The sequence below is a fragment of the Piliocolobus tephrosceles genome, chromosome 15 (assembly GCF_002776525.5).
Source record: "Piliocolobus tephrosceles isolate RC106 chromosome 15, ASM277652v3, whole genome shotgun sequence".
NCBI lineage: Eukaryota > Metazoa > Chordata > Mammalia > Primates > Cercopithecidae > Piliocolobus > Piliocolobus tephrosceles.
This window is the reverse complement of record NC_045448.1, coordinates 44,135,084-44,147,171: the sequence shown is the minus strand read 5'-3', so window position 1 is coordinate 44,147,171 and position 12,088 is coordinate 44,135,084. Positions and strand designations below refer to the sequence as shown.

Genomic DNA, 12,088 nt, shown 5'->3' with positions numbered 1-12,088 from the left:
ATCTAGCAAATCTGGTAATCTGACTTACATAAAATATAAAATTATTGCATAAGAGAGAAAAGATAAGTAAAAGTTGCTGTTTTAATTAAAAAATTTGATTTACCAGAGAGAGGTATCAAGTTGTTGAGCTATAAAGCTTTTTTTTTTTTCTTAATATTTCCTAAGGGAAATGTTCTTAGCTATTTAAGCTGTATTCATTTCTAAAACTGGGAATAGTCTCTTTAGTCCACTGACTAATAGAAAATCAGTTGCACCATTTCTCTGCTTATGTAAAATTTATTACTACTTATGAATGGAAAGTTTGGAAAACAAGGGATAAATTGGAATACATAATTTCATTTTTATTTAAATGAATCTTACAAAACTATGCTTTTACAAGGGTAATTAGTGTAAGACAAATCAGATTTTTAAAAATCTAGTATTTGTATCAAGAGTACTTCAAGACTATTGATACTTTAAAGAGGGGGGTTTTGTGGAAAGATGATCAAAGGGATCAGTTCTTTCTTGGTGGTTTCTAAAACAAGTGTGTGTTACTTTGTAACTCAAGGCCTAACCTAATTCTATACATGTTGTAAAGAGTTTTCTTGATAAATACTTCCAATGAGTATCTTCATTTTTCCTTTGCAGCAAGATTCTTGGATTTATGAAAACTAAGGATCTCCCAGTTACAGAGGCAGTATTCAGTGCCCTTGTGACAGGGCATGCCAGAGCTGGGTAATGTTCAACCTAAGGTTTTGATTCTTAAGTGATAGATGGCTGAGATGCTAAAGTGGTCATTTTTTTCCTTTTTTGTTTGTTAAGTGGGGTTTAAATTAGATAAAATTATTGTAGATAGTTCCTAAAATATATTTGTCTACCCCTTCAAAAAAAATCTGTAGTGTATGAGGTAGAGCATACTAATATTTTTATAATGTGCTTTTACATTTATTCCACAAATCTTTTATTTGAATTTTTAGAAAGTGGGCTATAAGCCGGGCACGGTGGCTCACACCTGTAATCCCAGCACCTTGGGAGGCTGAGGTGGGCAGATCACCTGATGTCAGGAGTTCAAGACCAGCCTGGCCAACATGGTGAAACCTGGTTTCTACAAAAATATAAAAATTAGCTGGGCATGATGGCAGGTGCCTGTAATCCCAGCTACTCGGGATTCTGAGGCAGGATAATTGTTTGAACCCAGGAGGCAGAGATTGCAGTGAGCCGAGATCGCGCCATTGCACTGCAGCCTAGGAGACAGAGCAAGACTCCATCTCAAAAAAAAAAAGAAAAGAAAAGAGAAAAGAAACTGGGCTTGATCTGAAGTAACTGCTCTGGAAAATATTTTTATTTTTGAAGAGTAATTTACTAAACGTTATTCTAACCTTGTAAGTTAAGTCTGAGTCATAACCTACATAATGTAAGAGGGTATTTGTTATTTAATGTCTGTATAATTATTATTTTTCTTAATGAGGGATCAGATGTTTATGATCTTTATTTCAGAAACATATATCCAGTTTAATATACATTTGTTCTTTTCTGACATCATAATTCCAAATGGTACTTAGCATTTTTGATTTTAATAAGTGTATGTTTTAGTTTGAATAACTATATTACATTTGGCAAGAGCATAGTAATGTGTTTTTTGAATTAACTTGTAGTGATATGGAGAATGCAGAAAACATTCTCACAGTGATGAGAGATGCTGGAATTGAGCCTGGTCCAGACACGTACCTCGCACTATTGAATGCGTATGCTGAGAAGGGCGACATTGACCATGTTAAGCAGGTATGACTTATGTCTAAATAAACATACTTTAAAATCATTTGTAAAAACTTATGTTTTATATGAGGCAGCAAAGTGTAGTTTATACCTGTTTTCAAAGATGTTTCCTTGCAGAGAGTAGTATTTATGGAGAATTATTATAGTTCAGTATCTTGGTGCTGATAATGTAACAGCTACTGTTGAAGTAGAGTATTTCCTTTTTATTTTTATTTTTTTTTGAGATGGAGTCTTGCTCTGTCGCCCAGGCTGGAGTGCAGTGGTGCAATCTCGGCTCACTGCAAGCTCCGCCTCACAGGTTCACGCCGTTCTCCTGCCTCAGCCTCTCCGAGTAGCTGGGACTCCAGGCACCTGCCACCAGGCCCGGCCAATTTTTTGTATTTTTAATAGAGACGGGGTTTCACCGTGGTCTCCATCTCCTGACCTCGTGATCCACCCTCCTCGGCCTTCCAAAGTGCTGGGATTAGAAGCGTGAGCCCCCGCGCCCGGCCGAGTATTTCCTATTTTTTAAAAGAAGTCCTAAACCTTTAGGTGGTGTTTTTCCCTACTGTTTTGAACCTGGATATTTTAATTTATTTAACTTTAATACTGAAGTAAAAACACTCTAACTTGGTCTTCTAATTTCTGGAACTCTCTATAGACTCTGGAGAAGGTGGAGAAGTCCGAGCTTCACCTTATGGACCGTGATTTATTGCAAATTATTTTTAGCTTCAGTAAAGCTGGGTATCCTCAGTATGTCTCAGAAATTTTGGAAAAAGTTACATGTGAAAGAAGATATATTCCAGGTAGTTTTTAAAAAATCTATTTACATGATTTTTATAAAAATCTGAATTGCTGTTCTTATATGATGGAAAGGACATTTTCTAACAATGGGCATTGTGGGAGTTGAACATAGAACTCTTAAAGTCAGTTAAATAAGCCCAAAAACATGAGTTAATGAATACATGGGGATGATTTGATTTGCAAGTGTTTTATTGTTATTTAGGCAGATATATGCTTTTGATGTTTGCAATTCTTATTTTGTCTTTAGTATCGGACCATTGGTTGCAGTGTAAAAATATTGTTCAGTTTACTAACAAAAGATGTCTTTGTTTTCTTCCCAGATGCAATGAACCTCATTTTACTTTTAGTCACTGAAAAATTGGAAGATGTAGCTTTGCAAATTTTACTAGCATGCCCTGTATCAAAGGAAGATGGCATAAGTGACTTTGGCGGTTTCTTTTTACGACACTGTGTGACTATGAATACGGTATTCTGTCCACTTTTACTTTGTAGACAATATAATTGGCAGTGAAATAAGATTCTTTAAAATATAGGAATATTTATGAGATTAGACCAGTTGTGAACATTGTAACAACGTTGTTCTTGTGTTGCAAGATTTTTGGGTAGAAAGAGGATGCGGGCTTTAAACTGCTCATCTCAGAAGTGGTAGAATATTTGCAGCAGTTCAAATGGTAGGATGTTTGCCAATCCAGCTAATGTGGTGACTTTTTTCCCACAGCCTGTGGAGAAGCTAACAGACTACTGTAAGAAGTTAAAGGAAGTCCAGATGCACTCCTTTCCTCTGCAGTTCACCCTCCATTGTGCTTTACTTGCCAAAAAAACTGGTACTACATTCTTAAAGTTAAAGCCAACATAAGAAAGTTTTGCTGAGGTAGCTTTGTGATATTTTACAATATCTCTTTCAGATTTGGCAAAAGCCCTAATGAAGGCTGCGAAGGAGGAAGGTTTTCCTATCAGAACTCACTATTTCTGGCCATTGCTAGTTGGACATCAGAAGGAAAAAAATGTTCAAGGTTAGATTGTGCTTTTTACCGGTTTGTAATGGTTCCCAGAGCCAGTATGACAGTTTGCACGCACATCTAATTGGTTTCTTTGGAAAAGTATACTTAATTCCTGAGTATTATGAGAAAATGGAATTTTTTTTTTTTTTTTTTTTTGAGACGGAGTCTTGCTCTGTTGCCCAGGCTGGAGTGCAGTGGCCGGATCTCAGCTTACTGCAAGCTCCGTCCCCCGGGTTCACGCCATTCTCCTGCCTCAGCCTCCCGAGTAGCTGGGACTACAGGCACCCGCCACCTTGCCCGGCTAGTTTTTTGTATTTTTTTTTTTTTTAGTAGAGGCGAGGTTTCACCGGGTTAACCAGGATGGTCTCGATCTCCTAACCTCGTGATCTGCCCGTCTTGGCCTCCCAAAGTGCTAGGATTACAGGCTTGAGCCACTGCGCCCGGCCAGAAAATAGAATTGTTTTAAGTCACCATGAAGTATTATGTGTAAGCATTTTAAAAAACAAAACATGATGGATTTCTTTCATCCAAATTTCATTAATTTCATTTCTTATTTCATCTCTGATCCTGATATTCAAACTTACGAATGTAGTTCTAAGCAGTTCATTGTTTTTAAGTTCTTAAAAAAACTCTTTAGTTCTTAATTTTATATATAGTGTTTGAAATCAGATTGTCTACCTTTAATAAAGATAAAGTTGTATATACAATCAGGTTCATGAGAGCAAAAAATGTGGCCATATTCTTTGTGGGCCAATCTATTTCTTTTTAACTGAGCTTAGTTAGAATAATAGGAAAGGCAGGAAAACTTTTATTGTAAAATGAGTACTCATGACCTGACAGCCTGCTGATTGAAGGACAAAAATGTTCAATCTTTCAGGTTCTTAAGTACGTTTAAGCATTTATCATACTTTTCCCTAGTACACATGGGATGTCTATAGGATATGAATAAGAATTGAACAAATATTAAATTTTAGAGTACAGTATCTAATTCTTTGGTTTGCATTATTGGTAATTCAGAAAGAATAGTCTCATAAAAAGATGCTTTTAACAGAAGTACTTTCCCCTTGGGGAAACAAAAAATGGTCTTTTTCATTTTATCTCGAAGTATAATGTGCTTTGGAATGAGATGCAGAATTGTTAGTGTGACATTGGGTGACAAACAAAATGCACAAACAACAAAAAAAGTGCTTTTAGCAGACTTTCATATTGCAATTTTATTTTAAATATACAGCCGTCTTCTGGTTTAAAGGAAATAGTGAAACAAGTATTCCCTAATTGTTTCTGGCTATAAAAGTCTCTAAATCCTTTTTAGAAAAATCTCTGTGAAAACAATATGCTAGTTTGATTAACTCTTTGTATATCCTCCAGTCTGAAAGCTCCAAAAGGTAACCTATCACCCAGTGTTTTGGAACCACACAAAGTTTACATCATTCCATCAAACTCTTTGGGCATGTTGGTATTGTCCACCTTTACACAAGTATGAAAATTCTTTTGGTACCAGTTGAAATGTTTGTTCATCAGGTTAATCTCCTTTTGCAACCATGTCACAGTTGAATTGGTTATTACATTTTTACTACTTAGTAAACCTAAAAGAGCTAGGTAGTTTCTTTCTATGGTTGTAGCAGTTGAAATAGTAGAAAATGGGCTTTATCTCAAATCCGTCTTTTCTTAGAATCTCAGAATTTAGATTTTAAAGGTGGGCCGTATTGAGAGCTCACGTTACATGAATGAAGGAACTGAGGGCCACATAGACATTCAGTGACTGACCTTCCTTCCACATCTAGCTGTCTTTAGGCTAGGATTAAAACAGAGGATTTCTTTCTTTTAAAATATCCTTTTTTATACTATAACCCTTCCATATTCAATTTTTGTAAGTTTTATACTGTGTTTATTTTCTAAAAATTCTTAGCTACTGTTTAAAAATTAGTTGCCAGTTTTTACACAAAGAACGTTGCTAAAAGAGATAGTGAATTTTTTAATTGATGAAGATTTTGTCTGAAAAAATATAAAAGCTTATGCTTTTATATTCTGTGTGTTCTAAGAGTGCAAGAGGTTGTCAGTTTTATAATTTTTAAAAACAATAACAATATAGTCTCCTTGGTAGAAGGTCCTGAAAGATAGTAAAGTATATATTCTGCGGTCTACTTTTATGTAACAGGGAAATGGCTGTATGTATTCTTTCGCTCTGTTGCCCGGGCTGGAGTGCAGTGGCCGGATCTCAGCTCACTGCAAGCTCCACCTCCCGGGTTCACGCCATTCTCCTGCCTCAGCCTCCCGAGTAGCTGGGACTACAGGCGCCCACCACCACGCCCGGCTAATGTTTTGTATTTTTTAGTAGAGACGGGGTTTCACCGTGTTAGGCAGGATGGTCTCGATCTCCTGACCTCGTGATCCGCCCGTCTCAGCCTCCCAAAGTGCTGGGATTACAGGCTTGAGCCACCGCGCCTGGCCGAAAGTAATGTTCTTATTAGTGCAATGAACTTGTTCTTTGTCCAGTGAAGGTCATATATAAAATGGTAGAAATCAAAGAAGAAAGTGACTGCAGTGATGGAGGCTGTGCCATGTTTCCTAAGGAATAAATAAAACTCTTTCAGAAAATCAAAGAAAGATATTTGGGGATCAAATAAAGTGGAACCAAGAGTTTTCAACAATAGGATAATCGAGTTTCTTTTTTTTAAAAAAAGTATATATATATTTTTTCTTTCTTCCTTTCTTTTTTTTTTGCTGTGACACAGCCTCAGGAGGTCCTGAGGGCATGTGCCCTGTATAATAAAGTTTCTGTTGAATTTTTCTGGCTGCAGATTTAGCCATCACCAACATCCAAGAAAGATATTTATAATTACTTCCTCATGGCTTATCTTACTAGCATTTATCTCTGTGGCACAAGTGAAAAGTTATCACTTAGAATAATGCATCTCTAGCCAGTTGTCCTGACTTTCAGGAAATAACCTAGAATGAATTTGGATCTATATCCCTGAGTATATTTAGAAAACATAAAAATAAGAATATGAAAGGAGTAAAATACATAAAGAAGGGCTGATCAGAAAGCCCAAATGCCAGTTGAGTGAAGTGGCTGAATAGAAGGAACTTACTTATTTTTGAGACAGAGTTTCACTCTTGTTGCCCAGGCTGGAGTGCAGTGGCACTACCTTGGCTCACTGCAACCTCTGCCTCCTAGGTTCAAGCGATTCTCCTGCCTCAGCCTCCCGAGTAGCTGGGATTGCAGGCATGCGCCACTGCACCCAGCTAATTTTTTGTGTTTTTAGTAGAGATGTGGTTTCACCATGTTGGCCAGGATGGTCTCCAACTCCTGACCTCATGTGATCCACCTGCCTTGGCCTCCCAAAATGCTAGGATTATAGGCGTGAGCCACCACTCTCGGCGGAACTTACTTTTCAAAGAGGAAGCAACTGCCTCCTAATAAAGTGAGTGCCCTGGATAGAGTGTAAAATCCTGTAGAGTGAAACAGTCACAGTCGGTGAAAGTTATTCAGTCAAATCGTGTCCTTCCTGATAATTTATGAGCTGTTATAATTCTCATAAAAGTTTTTAAATGGAGACTTTCCTCTAGATTGATAAACTTTCTCATGGCTGTATTGAAATATTTTTATTAGATTATTTAGTCTTAGTTTAGATTTTCTAAGTTCACAGAGGTTTGGAATCTATAAGTTAATATAAGATTATTTTAATCTTTTTATTTTGAAAAGAAATGTGAATTATATTTTTTATTAGAATTTATTCAGATAGATCAGTCACTGTTTTCCTTCTTATTCCTTCTTATTGGTAAGTGCTTCTCTCCTCCCATCTGACTATGGTTACTGAACAGAATATCTTTCTTTGTCTGCTCCCTCAGACTGCCTGAGGGAGTGATTGAACTTACCTGAGCAGAAGGTGTGATCCCTGGTTTTCTCGAGCCTGCTTTAGTTTCAGTTAGAAAGATAATGTAAGTTAAAAGTGCCAGCAACATAGATAATCTAAATGAGCAAAATGTGCTCCTCCTCCTGATAAATGTTATTGGAAAAATGAAGAATTAAGAGAATGAAACATGTTTGAGGCTTAGAAGATGGGATGAAGGGTTTCGTATAAGAATAAGAATCTGGCCGGGCGCGGTGGCTCAAGCCTGTAATCCCAGCACTTTGGGAGGCCGAGACGGGCGGATCACGAGGTCAGGAGATCGAGACCATCCTGGCTAACACGGTGAAACCCCGTCTCTACTAAAAAAAAATACAAAAAACTAGCCGGGCGAGGTGGCGGGCGCCTGTAGTCCCAGCTACTCGGGAGGCTGAGGCAGGAGAATGGCATGAACCCGAGAGGAGGAGCTTGCAGTGAGCTGAGATCCAGCCACTGCACTCCAGCCTGGGTGACAGAGCAAGACTCCATCTCAAAAAAAAAAAAAAAAGAAAAAGAAAAAGAAAAAAAGAATAAGAATCTTGTAGGTGCAGTCAATTTGGTGGCGAGTTTTCAAACATTGGAAAATCTATCCGAGAAACTTTTCAGTATTATGTATTATTACAGTATTTTGATACAGCTAAAAAAAATTAAGTCATTATTGCTACTATTAACATTTATTTAGGCTGGGTGTGGTGGCTTACGCCTGTAATCCCAGCACTTTGGGAGGCTGAGGTAGGGGGATCATTTGAGCCCAGGATTTTGAGACCAGCCTTGGCAACTTGGCAAAATCCTGTCTGTATAAAAAATAGAAAAATTAGCCGAGCGAGGTGGTATACTCCTCTAGTCTTAGCTGCTTGGGAGGCTGGAGTGGGAGGATTGCTAGAGCTTAGGATGTTGGGGCTTCATTGAGCCTTGATTGCTGCCGCTGCAGTCTAGCCTGGGTGACAGAGTGAGACGCTGTCTCAAAAAACCAAAACAACAAAACAAAAACAAAAACACCCCTCACACACAGTTATTTAGTAGTTTTAGGATTCCGCACATATTTTTTCCTTTAATTTTAGTGACCACCCTGAGAGTTAAGTGGGCTGCTTTATTAACATCATTCCTGTATTGCCAGCAAGGAGCCACTAAAAATCATTCTTTTTGGTGGCAGAACAAGGACTTGATCCCAGTTCCTTCTGATTCCAGGGAAAACATGTAGGCTTTAGCATTTTTTGTAGTATAACCAGCACCTGCCAGCAATTACGAGACTTGGTTTCTTATTCAAGTTCTGCTTGTGATCTTGGAGAATACTTTTGTTAGAAGATTCATTGGCTTTCTTTCCCCCACTTTAAAAAATTGACACAAGGCCGGGCGCGGTGGCTCAAGCCTGTAATCCCAGCACTTTGGGAGGCCCAGACGGGCGGATCACGAGGTCAGGAGATTGAGACCATCCTGCCTAACACGGTGAAACCCCGTCTCCACTAAAAATACAAAAACTAGCTGGGCGAGGTGGCGGGCGCCTGTAGTCTCAGCTACTGGGGAGGCTGAGGCAGGAGAATGGCGTAAACCCGGGAGGCGGAGTTTGCAGTGAGCTGAGATCCGGCCACTGCACTCCAGTCCTGGCGACAGAGCAAGACTCCGCCTCAAAAAAAAAAAAAAAAAAAATTGACACAAACTATATATATTCAGGGTATACAGTGTAATGATTTTATGTACAGGTACATCCTGTCCTGATTCCCGTAGTCAAGTTAATTAAAAACCATAAACATATAACACCCATAGTTAACCATTGTGTGTGCCTGTTGTGTGCATGAGTGTGGTGAAGACACTTAAAATCTGTTCTTTTACCAATTTCAAGTAAACAATACAGTATTAATAACAGTAGCCACCATGCTGTACATTAGATCCTCGAACTTACTCATCTCATTAGCAGAAGGTTCGTGCCCTTTGACCAATATCTCTCTCACCCTAGTCCCTGGCAACTGCTGTCCTACTTTCTGCTTCTGTGAGTTTTTGACTGTTTTTGTTCCACATATAAGTGAGACAGTATTGTCTTTCTGGTTCTAGCTTATTTCAGTTGATGAGTTGATTTCTAAAGGCATTTCAGCTTTCTTTATATAGAGAGGCACACCCACACCCTGATTTTGAAACCTTGGAGTTTGACATACTGATCTAAGCCAAGTGGTAATATTGAAATTCTTTTTTTCCAGAATGTTATAGTTCTGTTGTCCTCTATCTTGCCCTAAGAATTTAGACCACAAGAATTTCTTCCATGCCTATGAATAATATTTCAGTTCTTAGAACTTCCATCCATTCAATAGGCATAGACTCTTTTTTTTTTGAGACAGAGTCTCGCTCTGTCGCCCAGGCTGGAGTGCAGTGGCGCAAGCTTCACTCACTGCAAGGTCCGCCTCCTGGGTTCACGCCATTCTTCTATCTCAGCCTCCCGAGTAGCTGGGACTACAGGCGCCCGCCACCACACCTGGCTAATTTTTTATGTTTTTAGTAGAGACGGGGTTTCACCTTATTAGCCAGGATGGTCTCGATCTCCTGACCTTATGATCCGCCCACCTTGGCCTCCCAAAGTGCTAGGATTACAGGCGTGAGCCACCGCGCCCGGCCTGGCATAGACTCTTATAGGTCAGAAAATTATTCATTAAGTGCCTTGACACATATTGCCTTGCATAGTCCATGGATGGTAGTTAGAAAGATTTAGCAAAACAGTATGTGTAAAAGTGTCTAGAAGCACAGTTCCTGGCATATTTCCATTTCTAGTGTGTAAGCTATGAAATTATGGCTCAGACATGTGCTATGACTTGCTTAGATTTACATTGCCATTAAGCACCAGCACCAAGGGGGAGAGTTGGGTCTTTAAACTCCAAAGCCTTTTTTTTGTCACTTCACCAGAGTATCTCACCAGCAACTTAGCTGTTTACTTTAAGTAAATAATAATTGTCCTGGAAACAATTATTACTGGTCCGAAAGAACACTGAGGACATTAGATTAACACAAATCTGTTACTAGGAATTCAAAAGCAACTTAGCTATGTCCTCATGTCAGGTGCTTAGTAATCTTTTCATATAAAGAAGAGCACAATGGAATTTGCCATCTTTTATGGTAGTTACTAAGGTTGTTAGTAATGATATCCAGTGAATTATTAGAGGAATAGTTTAAATTTCACTTACAAGTATTGTTAGGCCTCTGTGTATAGTGTGGACCAACTCTATATGCATGTTCTCTTATATTTCAGTAAGCACATGCTTTGTTTAGGGATTTTAAAAAACATTATTATTATTAGTAGTAGTAGTAGTAGTATTAGTAGTATTATTATTATTATTTGAGACCGACCGAGTCTTACTCTGTTGCTCAGGCTGGAGTGTAGTGGCATGATACTGGCTCACTGTAACGTTTGCCTCCCAGGTTCAAGCAATACTCCTGCCTCAGCCTCCCTAGTAGCTGGGATTATAGGTGCCTGCCACCACGCCTGGCTAATTAAAAACATTATTTTTACATCTTGAAAAATACATTTAAACCTCTAAGATTTGAAAATATTAGGTTATTTATTTATTCTTTTCTTCCCAGCCAACTTTACTGAGGTATGAATGATGAATAATTGTGTAGCTAAATCTATATCTATCTTTCTATCAACAATCATCTATCTATCTGTCAATCAGTCATCTATCTATCTGATAAACAACATGACTTTTTGGAGACAGTGTCTCACACTGTCAGCCTTGACCTCCCAGGCTCGAGATTTTCCCACCTCAGCCTCAGTGGGACCACAGGCACATATTACCAGGCCTGGCTAGTTCAAAAAATTTTTTTTGGTAGAGACGGGTCTCCCTGTGTTGCCTAGGCTGGTCTCAAATTCCTGGGCTCAAGCAATCCTCCCGCCTTGGCTTCCCAAAGTGCTGAGATTACAAGCATGAGCCACCTCACCTGGCTACATTTTGATATATGTGCACATTGTGAAACCATTACCATAGTCAGGCTAACATATCCATCACCTCAGCTGGTTACATAGGCTCTGTCACCCAGGCTGGAGTGCAGTGGTGTGATCTCGGCTCACTGCAACCTCTGCCCCCTGGGTTCAAGCAGTTCTTCTGCTTCAGCCTCTCTAGTAGCTGGGATTACAGGCATGTGCCACCACACGCAGCTAATTTTTGTATTTTTAGTAGAGATGGGGTTTCGCCATGTTGGCCAGGCTGATCTCAAACTCCTGACCTCAGGTGATCCGCTTGCCTTGGGCTCCCAAAGTACTGGGATTACAGTTGTGAGCCACTGTGCCCAGCCCTTCTCTCTCTCTCTTTTTTTTTTTTTTTGTTGAGCTAGTTATCTTTTTAAAAATTTTGTATTGGCTGGGTGTGTTGGCTCATGCCTGTAATCCCAGCATTTTGGGAGGCAGAGGCAGGCAGATCACATGGTGAGGAGTTTAAGACCAGCCTGGCCAACATGGTGAAACCCTGTTTCTAGTAAAAATACAAAAATTACTTGGCGTGGTGGCATGCGCCTGTAGTCCCAGCTACTCAGGAGGCTGGGGCAGAAGAATCATTTGAACCTGGAAGGTGGAGGTTGCTGTGAGTTGAGATCGCACCGTTGCACTCTAGCTTGGGCAATAAGAGCGAAACTCTGTCTCAAAAAATATATATATATTGTGGCAAGAACACTTGAGATCTA

The 12,088-nt window shown here is 39.2% G+C and overlaps 1 protein-coding gene across 1 annotated transcript in view; it reads left to right on the top strand.

The window, feature by feature from the left end:
• Nucleotides 1–12,088, top strand: part of LRPPRC (leucine rich pentatricopeptide repeat containing) — a 123,665-nt gene that overhangs the window by 19,188 nt on the left and 92,389 nt on the right. The window contains exons 6-11 of the mRNA XM_026456105.1: nucleotides 628–714; nucleotides 1,635–1,761; nucleotides 2,396–2,540; nucleotides 2,859–3,004; nucleotides 3,257–3,362; nucleotides 3,444–3,551. Of these exons, the coding sequence (XP_026311890.1) occupies nucleotides 628–714; nucleotides 1,635–1,761; nucleotides 2,396–2,540; nucleotides 2,859–3,004; nucleotides 3,257–3,362; nucleotides 3,444–3,551 (719 nt within the window). The remainder of the gene's footprint in view (nucleotides 1–627; nucleotides 715–1,634; nucleotides 1,762–2,395; nucleotides 2,541–2,858; nucleotides 3,005–3,256; nucleotides 3,363–3,443; nucleotides 3,552–12,088) is intronic.